Source organism: Cygnus atratus, chromosome 1 (assembly GCF_013377495.2).
Source record: "Cygnus atratus isolate AKBS03 ecotype Queensland, Australia chromosome 1, CAtr_DNAZoo_HiC_assembly, whole genome shotgun sequence".
NCBI lineage: Eukaryota > Metazoa > Chordata > Aves > Anseriformes > Anatidae > Cygnus > Cygnus atratus.
The window spans coordinates 15,735,043-15,755,528 of NC_066362.1; the positions used below are offsets into that span (position 1 = coordinate 15,735,043).

Genomic DNA, 20,486 nt, shown 5'->3' on the forward strand with positions numbered 1-20,486 from the left:
TGACACACTGTGAACAGCACAAGCATGAACGAAGGCTACTTGTAAGTGCAAGGAAGATGAAGAAGTGTGGGTAGGATTTGTCTTACTCAGCTTCAGATGTCTGAAACTTTGACCTTGATCTCTCTTGTAGCACCTTGCCTGATGGAGTAAAAGATGCTGGTCCTTGTTCCTTCTTTGTTCCTTCTTTGCAGCTGGCCTTTGCCTGTGTTTTATAGAATAGACTTTGTTCCATCGTGCCAGCAATTCTTGCACACTATTCTGTTAATATTTGAAAGGAAAAGTTTTAAGAGAATATCACAGATTAGTCATTGCTTTTGATATTTGTATTAATATTTAAGCATAGCCCTTTTGCACAGAGATTAAAAATCCTTCCCCTCTCCTTCTACTCTAAAATCAGAGCTGGGCCCAGTGTTTAGCCCGTGCCAGCACGACTTGCCGAGGCAATCCAACTTCGTATGAAAGAGGGGTCTGCTGGCTGGCATCGGGGGAACCGGCACTTCTGCAGATATTTGTCTTGTAACCAGAAGAACTTTACAATGCTAATTATTACGTAAATTAAATGTAAAATTGGATGGGGAAAAAAAAAAAAACACACAAATGAGATTAAATATCGTGCAGGGATTTATTTGATAGTAAACCTGCATGAAATTCTAAAATACTGCATTTATATCCTAATTCTCAGATCAATTTCCTTCAGTAATTAAGTTTTAATGCTGCAAGGTGATAGAATTGAAAAGACTAACTGCTTTTACATATGGAAGCAGAAACCAGAAATTCCTGAGCTCTGTGACCCTGTTTCTGACAGTAATTGCATACAGAGCCCTGTGCATGCTCCCTCAGCTCCCCAAAATCTGCAACACCAGTGATGACTTCAAATTTCCACAAGACAAAAAACGCATGGCAGGAGCAGCAGAAGCACCCCAGGGTAAGACAGACAGCACTGAGTTTGCACAGAAGCGAAATATCTGATGTGCTGTTCTCTCACAGACACTGAAATGCATACAGGTCCTGCTTTTCTGAGTACCATTTTCCTGAAGGAGCTGGAACAGAATAAAGCCTGCCTGTCTGCGGGCACCAGTAGGTACCAAATGATATGTGGGACAGACTGCCAATGGAGAGTGCCCAAATCTGCTTGTTTTCTGGTATAAACCACAGCATGGTGTAGGTTTGCACCCGGACCCCGCTGGGGTGTCAGACAGCCTTCTTCCAACTCAAAATTATCGCTCCCAAATCATTAAAGAGCAGCTCATTTCTGAGAAGTAAGGGAAGCCAGTGACGGCTGGATGAACGCACGTGTCAGAGCTCCTTGCTGGAGCACTTACTCCAAAAGTGAGCTGTTTCTGTATAGCCCCAGGAACACTGGACAAGCTGTGAAGCATCTTCATGGGTCACAACGAGTCCGTGAGTCTTTCCCAACCCTGACTATGGCCAGGAGTGAATAAGTAGTTCACTTGGTCTCCAGACTGCTTCCACAACACCTTTTTGCTGTTGCGGTGCACAGACTGCTTTGTGCTCCTGTAGTTAATACTAAAAATTGTGAATGATTGTTCCCTTGTGCATGACACTGGTGAGACTGCACCCTGAGTACTGCATTCAGCTTTGGGTCACCTTGCTACGGGGAGGATGTTGAGTCGCTGGAATGTGTGCAGATATGAGCATCAAAGCTGGTGAAGGGACTAGAAAATAAGATGTATCAGGAGTGACTGAGGGAACTTGGGTTGTTTAATCTGGAGAAGAGAAGGCTGAGGGGAGACCTCATTGCTCTCTACAACTACCTGAAAGGAGGTTGCAGCAAGGAGGGTGTCTGTCACCTTCCTCAGGTGACAAGGGATAGGACATGAAGAAGCCATCCCAGGTTACACCAGGAGAGGTTTAGATTGGGCATTAAGGAAAATTTCTTCATGGAGAGGGTGGTCGAACATTGGAATGGGCTGCCCAGGGAAGTGGTGGAGCCACCATTCCTGGAGATATTTGTGAGATGTGTGGATGTGGCACTAGGGGACATGGCTTAGTGATGGGACTTGGTAGGTCAGGCTGATGGTTGGACTTGGTGATCTTGAAGGTCTTTTCCAAACTAAACAATGCTATGATTCCCAGGTGCTATTTCTCATGGCTGTGCCCATAAGAAGAGATGTTTCTTTTCAGTCCTGTACCTGACTGCTCTGAGCAGGACCAGAAGAGCCAGGGGGGCTGGTGGCAGATATCACGGTGACAGCAGCACTGCTGCATGTGCAAGTCATGATGTGAGCCCCAACCCCATCTCACACATCACCTCTCTCGTGTCCCATCACCATCCAGCCCTGCACAACAGTACGTGGTGCTTAAGATGCTCTACCAGAGGGGCTTGCCCCATCATACTCTATTTTTCACTCCATCTGGTAGAATGCAATATTTTTGTTATTGTTCATAACAAAAGGCTTCAAAATATTGACCTGTATTGCTTCCATTTTATTTACCCAAACTGAGCATTTCACTTTTTCTGAACATTATTTTCTATTTGCACCCCGGTGAAGTTCTTCAAAACTTGATGGTATTTGAATGAAAGAATTAGTGAAAACTACAGCATTTAGTAGATTGAAATTCTTCAGTATAAGACTGAGGACCAAACTAAAGATTTCTCTCTTACTGGATCTTGCTCTTTGTGGAGATCAGCTTAGACTATTTTAAATACAGCGCTGGAATCTGGGAGGCTTCATAACTTGCCTATGGTACTGTGCTGGAGCACATCTCTATGAAGTGGTTGAGGTCCTCATGCACATCATTAGTTTGGAAGCTGCAGGAAACAGTAGAATCTGTCTTAATGGAGTGATAGTGATAAAAGATTTGGGTTAGTCGAGCTGTTCAATCAAAAATTCATGGAGACAGGTAAAATTCTGATGTACCAGCAGGCACAATCTCTTGCAGATGAAGGAACTTTAGCAGCAAGGTATGCCTGTCAATAAATGGGACAAAATCAATGTTTACATGCATATATTTCAGTAAGAACTGCCAGATAGGTTAGTGCTGTGAGAACAGGGTTTGTTCTATAAATGAAAAAGCAGGAAAAATTACTGAATGCCTTGGTCTTTAAAGCAAACAGATATAAATGACTATAAATCATTAGAGTACATCCATGAGAGGGGAAAAAGGACAAAAATCTTATATCGTCTACTGTCTCAGCCATACCTGAAACAGTGCACTCTTTAGTTGATTCATTTTCATACTCTTTTTTTTTTTTCTTTTTAGCTTTCGAATATAAAGATTGATCTTTAAAGTTGCAAAAATATGTTATTTTGTCTTCTTATGAAAGTATTTAGCAGATGTGGGCTTTGCTTCTCCTATAATGTCACCTTTCTGCTACTTTGACCTTGTGTGACATCCAGTGTCAGTGAAGCTTTGTTTGGTATTTTGGAGAAATATTTTCTGCAGCTAAATATCAACATATCAAGCTAATAAGTGAGTCATACATCTGGGAAAAAGTTCTTCAGAATGTATATATTTTTTTAAAGAAATAAAAACATCTCTATGTGACTACAAAGGAAAATCTTTAAATAATTTACCAAGTTTTATGAAGAATTTATCCAGAAACAATTACCAGATTATATTTTGTTTATTTATTGTATCCACTGGCATTTGATTCTCCATCTTAGAGTAATCTCTCCATACTGTAGGTGTCACTGAATTGTACTTCTTCAAACCCTAAAAATAGTCTTCTGGGTATACATAAGAATACATTTTTGTCATGGCTTCCTAACTTGAGAATACCACATCTGATTTTTACAGCTATGATTTCAACCTGTGAATCCCTTAGCTGGGTGTTACCCAAGCCTTCTGCCTGCTGTTTAAGCCTTAGACTTGGATATATATGGTTATAGATTGGACCTCTGTACACTCAGTTTGTGTGGTAATATATTTAGATATATGAGTTTTGTATTTAAAGTATTGTTATAAGATGTTCATTGTCTATAAATACATATTTAAACATTTTTATAACCCTTCTTCTGCAATAAAATGCAAAAAAAAAAGTCTTTAACAAGCACAAAATGTTGGTTTATGATCTTTCTGTTCCTTTTTTTTTCTCATTTCATTTTTCTAAGAACTGGGACTATTCTGAATTTTTTCACACACACACACACACACACACATACACACACAAAAAAAGTAGATATGCCATTTTTTCCTTCATCTTTGTCTCTTGACTGAGCAGCTAATTTTGTACCATCAGTTATTTGGTACCTGAAAGTGTCTGATATTAAGAAATACAGGATATTATCGTATTTTGAAACTCTGACCTATTATGTAATGACTGAAGTCATTGAAATGAGCACAGGTAGAAATGCATGAAGGACAGTGATGTTAAGCTAAGATGCTTATACTCAAATCTAATTAAGAGTTTGCATTTTGATCAGGTTTTAATTTTAATTCTGTCCATTAAAATTCTGCAGGCATGACTGCAGGTTGTTTAAGTGAACAGATGATGATTATTTTTCATAGCTGTTGTATGAGGCCCCACAAGTTTATGCATTATTAATATAATATTTGAATTATTTATGATTTTTTCATGACAGAATTATGAAACCATACGATTTAATTATTGCTAGTTAATTTTAATTTATGCGGGGGGAAACTGAGTGTGTCCGATCAGGATCAGAATTAGGACGAGAAGGGGGCACTCTCTCGAACACAGGTACGTCAGATGTTTCCTAACAATTTTATTACCATCTGTTACTTCAGAATAGTGGAAAAAAGTTTGGGAAGAAAATGAAATCAAATATATATGGTGTGGTTAAGGTAATCATGTGTCCTGTAACAAAAACGTGTATTTGCATATTTCTGTTCCTCGTTTCTAAGTGTGCCATATCCGAGACTGGCTTATGGGTGTACCTACCAAATGCTACCAGCTGCTGTGAAATCTCAGATGGAAAGGCTATAACATTAGATTTAAGCCCTTCTGCCTTGTCCTGTTTGAGTCTGTGTTTCAAGCCAAGGAGAGCAGAGCAGATGATGAGAAAAGCATGTCTGACAACGGTGCGGGAGGTACCAAGGGTCTGCCTCTCTTCGACCCTGGTAGATGTGATGGAAAATGAAGCTTGAAGCAGCTATGGCCTGACAGCAGCATGGGACAGTTGTAGCCAGCAGCCTGGAGGAGGCCAGCAGAGCTCAGAAGACAGCAGCGTGGTGTAAAAGAAGTCTAAAGGAGTAGCGAGTTGAACTTTGGAAGGAGAGGAATAGGATGGCAATATTTAAGAGAACCTCCAGTCCCGAAACAAATCCAAAGTTGAACATCTTTCATCAGGCATTGAGTTACTTAATCACAAAAAGCTGCTGGCTCAGACCAACAGCTATCGAAGCACCCAAAGTGGCACTGCCATAGAGCCGAGCTGCTTCCTTTGGCAAAAGATGCAGGACCTGGGCTGCCCACCCTTCTGAATCGGCTCAGAAGTAGTCACACAAATACTGAAACAGCCAGTATGGCAAACAGTTAAAAACCCTCTTGGTGTGATGAATACTGGAGAGTTATTTGTCATGGGAAAAAAATGGTCCTGTTTTCAGTCATTTGGTAGTCTCAGTCTATTCAGATTGAAGAATAGCTCTGGCACTCTATTTACTGGACAGCTTCAGATGCAGTTGCAAAGCAAAAAATTCTCAGTTGGGGAAAATGCAAGTGTTTGAATTAAAAGTCCTTAACAATTTATTTTTTTTTGCACGTATGTATTAAAAGCGTGTGCTTCTGTGTCTAGGTGGTCAGAAACAGAGGTAAATCAGTACTGAATCTGATGCAGGTGTGCTTTCTGACAAGAATGAGAGGCATGAGGGAAAGCAGTTATGTCTTAGAAATATTTCTGTGAAGTAGTTATTTCGTAAGGTCTTCTGCTTCGATAAATATTAAGTATTTTTTTTACCTTAACAGTGTGTATAAGATACAGTGAAAAATTCCTTATGATTGATTTTAGATTTTAGCAGTCTGTAGGGTTTCAGTCTCTTTGTAAGAAAGAAGTCAAAGGATCAGAAGACAACAGCCAATAAGGAAAGAGGTGCTCAATGTGAATAATTGATGGTTATTTCTATATCTGTTAGCTGTCTCCACACAGATCTGTAAGAAATATTCATTTAAATGTAAAATATTAGAAATTCTCATCCTATAGCACACAGTGAAGAAGGCTTGTCTAAATTCTTTGGCTCTGAAATGTGCAAAGCAACCAAGCTTCACTATTATTTTTTCAGTTGATCTTTGAATATTTGCTTTCAGTCTCCCAGATGCAGAATAAGAAGTGCCAGTCATTCAGTCTGAGGAGAACATCCTCCTGTAGGCATTGTGCTAGCCATAGTAGATGCTCCTAAACGTACTTGGCATGGAATGCATTGCATGGAGAAAGAAATTACTTTTTTATACAATATAAGATTTTTTAGATATTTTGGACAGTGGCAATTACTGCAGCTATTGTCCAATTAAATTGCCGTGGTTTCTGTTCGTTGTTCAAGATCTCACTCACCTCTCTACATGCTTAACTGATAGATCCTATAGCAGTGGGCTTCACAGTGGTAAAGACAGTTTTTCACTCATGGACAAGTTCATTTGACAAGAACTTTCTTGCAGTAAACTGAACTGTATTTCCAAGACTTTAGACTGCATGTTAATGTTTTAAAAACTCATTGCCAGTTTTAGCAAATGGCTGCAATAAATGCCTGAAATGCTGATGATATTTTTATGTAATGAAGGTTAAGTAATGTCTAGGTGAATACCATTAAATTCTATGGGTACATTTTTCAAGGCTGCATCTGTTTTATGCTTTTCTGTCTGTTTTTTTCAACTGCCATCATTTGGCATAAGAAGTTTCACCTACATATTTTTAGCAACATCTGGTTTAATGTGTGAGTTAGTTCTCCATGTCAGCTACAAAGTCAAAGCAGTGGATGCAGACTTGTCCAGAGAGGCATGGATCTACAGTGCTTCTTCTCTGAAGCACAGCATCCAGTAGCTACGGGACCTTGAGACAGTTCTGAGTCAGCTATTGGTCGTTTCGAAGTTAATTTGTTGTTTGCCTTTAGGAAAGAGTTACACTGTTTGAGACTTCAGATAGCATCCTACCATATCTGTATATATATATATATATATAAAATAAAACTAGGTGCTGTAAGGAGCAGAACTTTTTCTTCAGATCCGAATATACTGATTTATAGTGAAACCATACCCTACAGTTTCACTGGTTTCTATGGATTGTGCTAATGTAACTTATTTCTGTTTTGGTGGATTAGAGAAGCCAGATGAATGAACCTGTAGCTGTGAACTCCCCTGACTCTAGAGCCAGTGAATATTAATTCCAGGCACAGCTTGGATCAACCTGAGCCCAAGCTTCACCTGATGGACACTACAGAGGCAGTTTCCAAAGATCTCAGTTACATGTCTAACATTAAATTATTATACAATTAAACTGATACCTTACTAAGTTATCTCCTTTAAGTAATTTAAAGATTAGAAGTCTGTTCAGACAACTCAAGATCTTCAGCAGAGACAGAGAAGCTGTAAGAACTAACCCAAATGTCAAGGAACAGATTCTTCCACAGGACTAGTAATTGCTTGTGGATAAATAATTTCAGCTTTCCTCAAATATCGTCCATAAAAACCTTTCTTAGTCCTAAAACCTGTTACTCTTAATTAGGTCTGTTTTCTGCTCTGTCCTTTCCATGACCAGAATTCTGGTGAAAAGCTGAGTCAATAAGCTTGGCATAAATTTATATTGTTCATCTTGACTGGCATGATATAAAAGTCAGCACCCTACGCAAGGACTTTTTTTAATCTCTTTCACAGAGATTTTTAAAATCCCTTGTATTGGTGTTACACCAGAGACTAAGTTGATAAATTGTTAATTATCTTCATCTTGATAACCCAGACACAAAATCTGACATAATAACAGCCCTTAAATAGTTTTACTCTTGTTGGAACAAAGAAATAGCAGATTAGTAAAACTGTGAATTAGATCTAAATTCTTTATCAGACCCCAAAGTTAAAATTTATCTCAGAGCAGGATGTGTAATTTTGAAATAAGCCTGCTCTAACAAGCTTTTTAGGGATATGAATGATAACATTAGTGATTTTCTTTAGAAGTAATTTATTTCCATAGTCTGATTTGATTTGAATTTTGACCTTTTAGGATTTTTAGATCTAAATCCATTTAAGACGCTTCTGAAGGGCATAAAAGACAATGAGAAGTCAGTAACCTTCATATTAAAAATATATGAACTGTTCAGAATGAAACATTTAATTCCAACAAAAGCCATATCTTTAGAGACACAGTCCTCACTCTGCAGCGAAGTAAAAATTAATGGAATTCTGACAAGAAAAATCAGCTTTCCTGTGCTGTGCTAACATGGCCTTTGCTACATAACATCTAGCAGTTTCCCTAGTTTGTAGTTTTCTATGTTGTACTTGAGAATTATTCTACTGCTAAATTGGCTCAAGTATTAGGATAATTTAGACTGATTATCAAGGAATTGGTCTTATCCTGTTTCATCCTCTTATTATTAACAATAACATCTTAGACAACCTACAACAACCCTTCTTTCACCTTTTTAATGTGCTGTATAAAGGTAATTTAGGAGTTGAGGATCAAGGCTTTAGATCTTCTGAACTACAGGCTGTGTCTGAGAAAGGATGGATTCTGTGACTGTGAAACTAAATATATGATGCATATAAAGTAGGAATCTGCTGCTGTTCTGATTTATTTCCAGTCAGTAGCATTGTTCACATCAATTGTCAGAAAGTTAGGTTTTCACTAATTACAACAGATGAGCTTCTTAAATTGTCTGGGGAAAATACATAATGAAAGAAATTCATGGTAAAGATTTTCAATGTAATTCTGTCGTGTTTTCACTTTGGCAGTAATTTCAGAGGAAATGATGTGGTCCGTTTTCACAGTTTGTACTAATTACCCAGCACATTCGTATTTACATACTCTTTGCAGTGGTACCTGACTGCATAATTTCACTTGTGAGCTCTTTACATGGAGTTTTCTCTGCTTTTCAGCTGCTGAAGAGATCAATAGCTTCCTGACTGCTTTCCATCATAGATGCTCCCTTAATACAGAACCAAATTCAGATTTTTATCTGATATTATCTTATGCAGTCATTATTAATGTATTTGTTAGCAAAATAATAGCTCTTGTAGGACTGATAGTGCAGCAAGAATTAGACAGTGACAGTGCCTAAGTAAATCCCTAGACTGCAAAACTCCAGCAAATGCAGATATCTTTGCTTTTATTCTGTGTACCATCCTATTTCGCTACCAAAGGATAAGCAAAGCAGAGAAGCTTATTACTGCAAGGTTTCTGTTAAATCTAGTCTTCAGTGCTATTTTTCCCGTTTCAATGTACTGAATCTGCTTTCTTGCAACTGAATTTCCTCTCAGTTGCTGTCAGACAGCAGAGAAGTCAGTGGCTTCAGGAATTGGAGGCTTCAGAGACATCTGTTTTTCCTTTATATACTTTGTGTTCCACTTTGTCAAAAGTAGGACACATCTGGGAGAGGTAGTGGGGGAAAGAAACATCCAGACCTCCCTGTGGTTGTATCTGTATGAATCAGCATGTTGGTTTGCACTGATAGAGATGGATGCAAGATACTAAACCAAGTACATCTTTGTTTACAGCCACGTTTGAGAGAAAGCGTGAGGCTCTTCTCTGAGGAGCTGCCGATCTGGCTGGACCAACTGGAGAAACCAATTTCAGCATCAAGACATTTTAAAATGCTAATCAGCTTGTATTCATTACCAAACACCTGCAAATGAAATTAGAGTAACAGCAAAGAAGCAAATGTGCAGTTGTACAAATGTGTGACATGGAGCAATCTTGTGGTTTCACAGCGGCGCAGATACAGAGCAGGCCAGGATGGGAGACAGCAATGCCGTCTCCAGGGGTTAAGTAATTAATCTTGCAAACATCATTTTCTTAACGTGTAAGGAATTGCTGGTTTAAACATAAGAATAGCTCTCCAGCACAGTTCAGTCTTCTGTATCTGAGACATGGCTCAAACGTGATTTAACCCATCTGTGATGAGAGAGATGTAGGGCAGTATGGAAGTGTCAGGTGGATGCCAACAGGATCCCAGCCTAGCTGTCATAACATAAAAGAGACACCAAGCTAAGCTGTGAAAGAGCAAAATGACATAAGAAAACCTGGGGGCAATACAGAGAAGCACAATGAAGAAATAGCAAGGCTGGCAGTAGTACTTTTGGCTGAGAGACGGTGAAAATATCAGATTTGGCAACTGCCAGCATCTTACACTACTGGGTGATCTGGTGGCCAGGTGGCAGCTGAGGCCACAAGCCTGTTGTATTCAGGCTTGAGGGACATATCTTTTGAGGGGTATTTGGTTGAACTCTGTTGTCCATGTATTATTCACCCCAAAACTGAATCTGTGTGTGTTGAATGAGATAGTTGCAAGGGCTTGTCTGTGGTTTTGGACATGGATTTTTCCAGGATTTCTTGGTTTAACCTCTCTTTTAAGTGTATTTGAATTCTGGATTTCCAGCTGTCCTGAAACTGGGTTTAGGACTTCATAGTGGTGTTCTGCTTTAAATGTTGTTTTATGGGTACATTCGTGCCAACATAAGCATGATTTCTGCCCCAGAACAGGTGGTGGGTTGGCCACCAGTGCTCACCAGCATGAGTTCAGCCTGGAGCCAGCTGGTTGTTCCCGAACAGAAAAGTTAGAGTTAATATGTTTGGCTGGAACTTGCTGTTGAACGTCAACTGAAGTGGTCATCCCCTGGAGCATTTCAGGGTGTCTTTGCTCCCCCATCTCACTTTTCATTGTCAAGCTCTAATTTATCACCTGTTGCAGGCTTCATTCCAGTTTTCCTGCAGATGAGAGGGTATATCCTTCACATACATACTCAGCTAATCTGGAAATTGTAGCCCAGGCAGATGTTCAGCGCTCTGTGATTTCTGCTCCTCAAGTAAATAACATGGTTTGCATATGAAAGGGAGGTGTCTGCCTAAGTCTACTCTCCCAAAAGTACACATTTTTTCAGCTGCAGCAATTGATGTGATTGCAGATGAAGTTTCTCTAGTTACAGCAATAACTTGTCCATTTAGACAAATGCTAATTTTCAAAACTGAGATTTATAACAAAAAGATTAAGTTGCAAGTATCCCTTTAAAATATAATATATTGTTAGCAGTCAGATGAAAATACATGATTTTATATCTATTCCTAGAAATATGCAATTTCTGCATAGTTCTGGCAATGAAATCACTTTTTCTTTTAGTAGCTCAGGCACTGTTTACTTCTGTTTATTCTACTTTTTACTTTCTAGTTAGAAATGCTGCCGCCTTCTTAATTATTTCACTGTGAAGAAAAGAAAGTTTATTTCTCTTTTCTGTACAACTTCACTTGATTGTGGCACACTCTGTAGACTTTACTCATTACACCCAACATGCACTGCGTACAGCTCACCAGTGACTAACGGTGACTAACTTTCATTTGACCTAAATTCTTGCATCTTGAGCTCAAAGTCCTGCTGCTGCAGCTCTTGCTGCACTGTGTGATACTCATGTGAACGGCCTCATTGGCTTTGGTATGACTGCTGGCTTAGTAAAGACAATGCATTTGAAGGAGTAGATACAGGTCAAATGTTTAAATTCAGGAATGTGCTATACTGGGTGCTCTTCCTAAGGCCACACAATCAAGCGCACTGTTATCTGTAAGGCACAGGAAAAAGTACATTTCTGAATGTAGGATTCGGCTCAAAAGTTTTTGATAAAACAGGGCGGAGCTTTGCTCTCTTAATTTCACACTTGTCAGCTTTTCATACGATGTTATGTGCCATGTTTATTTTGAGATGTCATCCATTTCCCTGAAAATTCTTTAATACTAGATCTTATTGTTATTTTTCAGGTGTTCGAATGAAACTGTATTCAAAAAGGAAGATTTGTTTTGGGCATACAATTTCTGCCCCACTCCATACTCTTGGACTGCACTTCTGGGCCTTATTTTGTACTTGATTTTCTTTGCACCTGGTAAGCAAACATTTGTTTTCATGTATAAGTGTAAAAACTTGTCAAAGTAAAATGTCAAATGGTGAGGCTACGCATTAAACTTGCTCTTCAGTCCAGCCATTAAGTTGAGTTTGATCTTTCTTTAATTCTTAGGGATGGGTCCCATGCCCTGGACTGTCAATTCTGAAATCTACCCACTTTGGGCTAGAAGTACAGGAAACGCATGTTCATCTGGAGTCAACTGGGTTTTCAACGTGCTCGTGTCACTGACCTTTCTGCATACAGCTGAATATCTGACATACTATGGTAAGAAACAGTGTGTGTCCATGGGTGCTGTGCTGGCATTGGTGCGTAGATTTTCTTCTGTTTGGGTTCTGGGACTCAAAGTTAGTTGGTTTTGCTATAAAATTCCAACTGTGAACGCAGTGTTCTCAGCTAACTGTGGTGTAGTAAAACCAGAAACCTGATATGACCTGCCTGGAGTTATGTCCTGCTTTCATAAGAAACATTTATTTCTGTCCTTGAAAGTGAATCTAGAAAGTTGCATAAAGTAGAGAAGCTGAAAAAAAATACATTTTGGCTTGGTGAAAAATGCTGTCTTCCACTTAAAAAGACAGCATCAGCAATTTTCCATTTTCTGATGGCATCCAAGGCCATTATTAGATGGTCCTTGCAGAAACAGCCATATAGTTGAAGATGCTATCGTCCTGCTCCCAGCTGTTGATTAAGTCTTGTCTGCTGGAGCCTGCGGAGAGATGGTCAGATTACTGCTCAGCCACTCTAGTACGAGTCATTTAAATTACATTAAGTTGCTACTGAGTTTTTGTGACCTTCATATCATTACTAGTGCAGAGCCTTTCAGCGGCTCTTGTCATTCCTTAGAGTCTTTGGTCTGGAAACAAATGGCAGGTAAATGTTGGTCCTTCGGTGCTTTCTCTGTCCCTCTAGTTAAGGTGGGTGGCAGGGGGGATGAGCTCTTTCTCACTGCCAATTGTCTTTGCAGAGGAGTTGTAAGTAATAATTAGATATGAGAGTTGCAAACATTGTTTTAATCCTGTTTCTTTTTTGCTGAAACTTCTCATCTTTGGCAGTTGTCTTAGCGATCCCTTTGCTGTTAAGAATAACTAAGAAAGTTCTTGCCTTCCATATCTGCTTTTTTTATTGGCTATGCGATAGTTGCTGTTTATCTTACAGCAGAATGACTTGCCAAAAAAAGGACGAAAATTCTCTTCCATATTAAATTAAATTGCTTTTGTTAATTGACTATGTTGCATTGATATTGTAAAGCAGTCTTCTCCTACACCCACAGCCAAGCAGCTCGTGGTGTTCCACCCTTTGCTCTTACATGCCCTTTTGATATCCACAGCCTGCTGCTTCTGCCGTTCCCCCGCGTGGAAGCAGAGGAGGGGAGGGGATGTTCTGTAACTGACTGTGCATACTGTTTTACATTGCAGGAGCCTTCTTCCTCTACGCAGGGTTTGCCGGCTTGGGACTCGTTTTCATCTATGGCTGCCTTCCTGAGACTAAAGGGAAAAAACTAGAGGAAATTGAATCTTTGTTTGAAAACAGGCTATGTACATGTGGTATGTCAGATTCTGATGAAGGGAGGTATATTGAGTATATTCGGGTGAAGGGAAGTAATTACCATCTTTCTGACAATGATGCTTCTGATGTGGAATAATTTTCAGCTGCTGATGTATTTAATCATTTAAAAGCCTTCTGGGGGAAAAGCAGCTCTCTGGTGACCTCACTGCCCTGCTTCTGGTCTGGTTCTCCTTTCTACTGTCTAGTTAAAAATGCCTTCATGTTCAAAAATGCTCCATTTGGGAGGAAATCAATATGCTCATGTTTTCTTGATAACGAAAAGCAATGGCTTCCAAAAGAGACTAAATTCCACGATTATATAAATAAACCAGGTGTGTGCAATCCCACACCATCACAAGGTATTTTGTACAGTGCACTGTACCAGGTGAATACAGAAGGCTATATAGGTGATCAGTGGTCGTCCTTATCTTCAATACTGACAAAAATTAAAATAATGCAGTAACTAATCAGAAAGCAGCCGACATCTGTCCGATCCCCATTCCCATAGCAGCCTAGCAAATAGCTCTGCTATGTAACGCAATGAACGATGCTGCTGTAATGGTAACCATTTAAAAGGTTTATCTGATCATGAAACTACAAATATCTGATGTGTCTATCAGAGGGAACATTGCCCAAATTTACCCCGCCAGAATTGCGTTTGTGTTTACTTGAGATAACGAGTAGAGAGCCATAGTCACCTAGGTGGTGTCTAACTAGGGTGGCATTGAGGCTGTGTTATCCCAGGCCGTCCGGCCACTGCTGCTCTTTGAGGACACACTACGATCAGTAGTTGGTGTTTGTGAGATACACTGCCAAAAATAACATCCTGGTAGCAGGAAAACAGAACTAAGCATGTGGCCGCATGTACAAATGAGCTGGTGCATATTGCTATGGACAACACAGAGGCTGCAGTTAGTTGGAAATGAATGATTTTTGTTTTACTTTTTTGCATTTGAACATTTGGGTTTGTGCCTAGGTTTGAACACAAAATATCATGAGCTAAAAGAAATAAAAGGAGGGGAGAGGTTTTCTGCTGCAAAATGCACAGTGGTCATCCCTCCTGTGCCTTTTGCTCATGAATAATCATATTGCCTTCAGTTTATCTTCATGTATGCAGAATAAGTGAATCCCAGCACATTTTTCCTTCAAATGCCCTTAGTCAACCAGTGTCTTGCTGGATCTAAAGAAAAATATTCGTGTTGGGCAGAAGCCTACATCTCATATTAATTGCCTTACTGAAGCATTGCAAAACTGTCAAGAAAATGTCAGGCACAAAAATCAACTTGGCTGCCTTTAGCATGGTAATGAAAATATTAATGGCGTTTTATTCACCTGCCATGATTGCTTGCCTTGGCAAATTGAATTTTATGCAGCTACATAAAAATATTGGTTTTTTCCTTCTCCTGTTTCCTTTCACTGTTTTAATTCTTCAGAGAAATGAGTTTGAAAGCATCGAAAACTCAATTTTTTATCTTTGAAACATTTGCTTCATGAAAGAATGTGGAAAGCCTCCTCTGCCTGTGGGCTGCTCCCCATTTATTTGGTAAAAATACCTTTATTTTTATTTTTTTAAAGATTAAATTGTTGGGTTCGCTAGCTTTTATAGATATGTTTTTTGCACTTTTTAGGGTTGAAAAATATTTTGAGGGTAGGAGTACTGTCAAAATGAAACTGGACATTTGTTACTAAGTTATTTTTATTGGGTAATATGTGGGGTTTCATTGTAATGACGAAGTCTGACACTACGCTATCTGATCTTATACGGGGGGGTTTCTTACTCGAATTATTGAACTCCAGTGATTGGATATATTTTAGGTTTATTTCTTTTTTACTTTGTTTATCACAGAAGTATTTTTAGAAAGAGAACATTTTAGAGCATCCTTCTGTAACTTGACTGGGAATAAAAGGGGAAAGCATAGCAGGCAGAGGGAACTGCAAATGAGTTGTTGCGAGGAGCTGACTGACCTTGAACCTCCCCTCCCCTTGGCGGCAAGGGGGCTGCACTTCGAAGCCCTCGATCTTCCCTCTCCCATAAGCGCACAGTGCTTCGCGCCTTGTACGCACTCTTCAGAGCCTCCACCAAAGGTGCAGTACCTAACACGAGAAAAGGGATGCTTGGCACAGACAAAAAAAAAATCAGGGTGAATTCAGGGTGAAAAAACATGTGCTGGAAGACCCTTCTTCAGAGCAGTTTTATTGTCCAGCACAGCACGTGAAGAGGTGTTTAATGCCCTCCCTGTGCTCACCTGGTTTCCTACACAGAGGCAGATTTCAGTGGGCATTTACTGGCGTTTCAGAAGAGGGCCTTACAGCTCTGATCCCCCAAAATGACCCCACGCTCACGGTGCAGGTCCCTTGGTGGAAGTGGTTTGCGCTCCCGGTTCCAGCGCTTACCCCTGCTCAGCTGTGCTCGTGTCCACAGGCAGAGGAAACCACGGCATTTCCGTGGCATAACTGAAACAAAGTCCCTATAAAGATTGCTGGCACAAGATCAGCCTCTTTTTATTTCTTTCAGGCAGTGCTGGGGCTTTTTAACAGTAGCAGACCATCTTTCTTTGCCAGCATTGTTCCACAGATGTTCTCAAAAGTAGCATGTAATTGTGTGCGGCGCTAGGCTCATTTTCTCACACCAGATCAGTCTCACTGGAAGCAGTTTTCTGAAATTTTGCATCCCGTGCCCTTTTTCTGGAGGCAAAGCGATTGAAACACAACCATTTTGTTCATCGTTGCTACTGGTTATGAAGGTGCAAAAAATATCGGCTTCTTCGCTGTCACCCACCCTTTTCCACCTGCAAAGAGTTGGGTTTAAGTCTTCCTCCTAGGGTTGTGTCCTGGTTTTGGCTGGTTCCAGCGACTAGGAAGAAAATTAACTCTATCCCAGCCAAAAGCAGGACAACAAAGGTTGCTTTACACAAAGAAAACATTCCACACCTTAGAAATACCCAACCTGGCACCAAGCATTATGTATCATAAAAATGAGGTCAAATACTTGAAATTAATCTTACACAATTAGGGTTTTATTTTTAGAATCTGTGAACATTTATAACGTATGAAGAAAATTAAATAAATGTTTCTATTTTGCAAAGATTTTTTATATTTGTGCATATTTTAAGTTTGAAGAGATTTGGCTAGGGGTAGACATAGTAACGTTCCAGACAAAAGAATAAAAAGCTGAATAATTTCTTAAATTTATGAAGTAGCATAAATAATGTGTCTAAGCACAGTATCATTCTATTGAAAGCTTTCTGCAGAAGATGTGAAATGGTTTCTTCACAAGGACTGCACATTTCATTCAGGTATTCTGTGCATCAGGAGTGCTAGCTTAATGATGCTGGTAGAGCTTTGCGTGAATCCCGTCTTGGTTATGCACAGCAATTTGAGATATTTTAGTAGTTCTGATTCTTTACAAGTTTTGGCCTAAGAGAAGTATAAAAGAAACAATTCCTGATGCACTTTTAATCTTTTTAAATTTAATTCGCCTATACTTGTTTATTAACCATGTTGAAATCGTTAAGTGCTGGGGGGGGTGGTGAGGTAATTTGCAACTAGTTTCTTCCCCTTGTCACTTTGTTGATCAAAATCAGGCTTTAAAAGGCGGAACAAACCTGTTTTGAAAATAAACATAACACAAAGCAAGCCCCTAGGACTCATTCGGAGGGCTGAAGTTGCACTGTTGCATGCACCTCAGATTGCTCCCAAACATTTGCAACCCAGCGAGCTGCCGTGACAGCCCTGTCAGACATTTTGTGACAAGAGAGAGGATATGTCCTAAGGAACATTGTTCCAGAGCTGACTTATTTTTGCATGAGTTGGAAAAAGCAGCATTTCACCAGTGTGGGAGTTAGGTAGGGAGTGGGGAAGGAAGAAATGATGCATTGACAGCTCCACAAAGTCACGTTTCAGTAGGGATAGGTGTCAGAGCCGAAAGGAGCCATCGGTGACCTCCCTCCTGTGAGACAGAAGGACTGTGGGACCCAGAGGTGGGGCCTGGAGAGCAGGTGCTCGGCACAGGTGGTCCTGTGGATGGGAACCGGGGACGGGCAGACCAAGAGGAGGAAGCTCCCTGCAATGTGGTGAGGACATGGCAATAGAGTTTGCAAAGCTAATGCTTTGTTTCCTTTGTGAAATCTCTTTTGCCCTTTCAAGTCCTCCAGTTGGGCCTGGGGAGAAGGTTTGACGTTGAGGGCAGCTGCAAGGCCCCGGCCCTGAGCGAGGGTCTTCCTTTTGGACACGAGGGTGTTGGGTGCTGTCCCACAGGTGTGCAGTGGGCTAATTAAAGCTAGACCTTGTGCTCCTCAGCTTTATACCCAACTTCCCACGTCTCAGCGTTAACACTACACCAACATGGTTGTCTGGAAATTCTACTTGGACTTAGCGAAGAGGCTCTGTTAGCCAAACATTGCTAAGGAAGGAAGAGGCAGAGTCTTTGTTGTACAGAAGTCTCAGAGTAGAAATAAAGACAGAAGAGAGGGTTCTGCAAAGCACTTTAAAGAGTAAGATATCTGTGCACTTTTTCAGAGGTAGTCAAGCTAACCAAAACCCATTCCTCTGCATTGGGAAGAAAATAGAGCTTTGTGTACCAGGCCAGAAGCAGATAATTCCACAATATGTGCTTTATGGCAAAATGTGTTTTTATTGCGGGTAACATTTACAGCTTACATGTAGCTGCTGCCTATCAAGTGACTCGATTGTTCTCTGGATTTTAACAAGTCACATTTTTGTGCAAAAATCTTAGTGGTTTTCTATCGATCTTCATCGCCTTGTGTACAGTACAGTTAAGCATAATCCACAAAGTGGTCTAGGTTGTGGCAGTGTTAAAAATGTCAGCACAGTAAAATCTAGGTGAACATTGTTAAAGAAATATTGTTGTTTGTGATACTGGGGGTAAAAACTCCTTAAAGGCAACTATATTATAGATTTTAAAAGTCTGAAAAAAAATGGCAGTTCTTATCTATTTTGTGTATGTTTTCATATAGAGGAGGAGTTTTTTATGTGCCAATAACCATCACTGTAGTGTTTTGTAAATGGGTGTTAATGGTGTTCCAGAGTTCTGTATATGAGCATATACTTTAGCCACGATGACCTGTTAGTGTGAACCAGTGGCATGTTTTCAATCTTATCCATGCCTCTCCTTGGAGGCGTTCACTTGTCAGCTTCAGTAGAGCTCATGCACACCAGGGGAAGCTGGACCAGAATCAGGCCTCAAGAACCCAGAGATCACCCAGATCCCTCACGTTGTTCCTACTCGGTGTGTTACATCTGAATGACCTGGTATGTGTAATTATAAAGCTTCAGCTATGGTTCAGTTACACTCCTCAGTCCCGCTAAGATACAATTTTTCAAAATTTGGTTTTCCATTTCATCGCATTTGTATAAATAAGGGGAGCGCTGATTAATTATGAATAATGTCCACGTATTTCTAAAGCAAACACCAGTTTAACATCAGCATTAAAATAAAGGCAAATTTCTCTTGCTGCCTTAAACATTACACAGACTTCGGAGAGGACTGAATGTATGACTTCTGCAGGAGAAACTTCATCTGGCAGGCAGGATGCTCGGCAGGGGGAGAAGCGCTGTGGTTCTGTGGTGCTGGGGCTCCAGCCTCAGCTTACACCACAGCTCCTGCCTAGCACACGCCTGCCATCTGTGCGGTGTTAAGCATTCAAGTAGCGCCCGTGAAATTGTTAGGATTATTATTCTTGAAATTCTTCATGTGCTCGAGTGTCCTGCTGGTCCAGGGCATAGCTGGGAATTGGCATGAGTTGTGTGTCCGCTTTTCATCTGGAGTCTCACAACCCTACAAAAGCATCAACCGGATCTTTCTGCAGCAAATTCTATTTAAGGTTTTTGGGGACATTATTGGAGACCAAATTGATAGAAATAAATACTTTTGTGTTCAGTAATAACATGCATATGGTGCCATCAGGACACATGGTATGGTGTTCAGTACAAAACAGGTTTTGGCAAAACTAATTGTCAGGTTGTCCAAGTTATTTCTTAACAATGTCAAGCGTGCCATTTCCTTTTGCAACCAGTCAAGCCTATAATGTATGAAAGTGTTGTACATTTTCTGAAACTTCAGTGATGTATGATTATTTAATTGACCTCTGTTCTGATTGCTTTAATGAAGTTTGGTCTTTACATAAAAGTAAATATCTTCAAAGAATTGTCAGTGCCAGAAGTGTAAATGAACAAAATAAAAGGTGAGATACTTAATTACAGAATCTTTCTCAAGGTTTTATTTGTGTGGGTATTCAGGTCGCCTTTTAGAGATGCAAAATGGCATTGTCCAGAAAAATGAGCTAAAACAGGCTTGCCTGAAATAAGTGAAGGAGAAGAATAATTTTGAATATGATTGGTGTAGTCTTAAATAATATGTTTTAAGCCAGAGAGAGACTGTGGCACACTGGGACAGAGTTGCTAAGGGCTGTAATTAATTACAGCTCACACTGAGGGGCAGACGACTTAAGTACCAAGGTGATGGATGACCAGGGAAATGGGGTTTATGTACTTCTTTGAAAAGCCTCCTGTGGCCTTTCACAGTCACAGGTGGCCCAAGTGTCTCCTTAACTCACCACTGAAAACAGAAAACTCTAGCGTGGGGTTGGGGCTGGAGGGGGCTCTGCTCCCTACCGCGTCCTGACATCCACCAACAGGGGTTCAGTGTCCTCTACCCAAAAACAGAGCAGATTTTTGGAGCAGTTTATACATTCAGACTTGATTACGTATGGGAGAGGGCAGAAACTGATCATATCTAGCTCTGTGTGTTTTATTAAGAAATTTGATAGAAGACCCTTGTGGGAGACCCTCTAGATGAAGTGGAAATGGGTCCTGCTCCTCCCTGCTGTGTCCACCCGCTGTTGAGCCCTTGGGAGGCTCAGCATCACCCCTGACAAAGCTGTGTGGCCTTTTGGCCCCGCGTGCACAGGGC

The 20,486-nt window shown here is 40.3% G+C and overlaps 1 protein-coding gene across 1 annotated transcript in view; it reads left to right on the forward strand.

Moving 5' to 3' along the window:
* SLC2A13 (solute carrier family 2 member 13) overlaps positions 1–19,775 on the forward strand; it is a 157,427-nt gene extending 137,652 nt beyond the window's left edge. Inside the window, exons 8-10 of the mRNA XM_035549274.2 lie at positions 11,871–11,992; positions 12,125–12,277; positions 13,426–19,775. Coding sequence (XP_035405167.1) covers positions 11,871–11,992; positions 12,125–12,277; positions 13,426–13,652 — 502 coding nt within the window. The 3' untranslated portion in view covers positions 13,653–19,775. The remainder of the gene's footprint in view (positions 1–11,870; positions 11,993–12,124; positions 12,278–13,425) is intronic.
* The last annotated feature ends 711 nt before the right edge of the window (positions 19,776–20,486 follow it).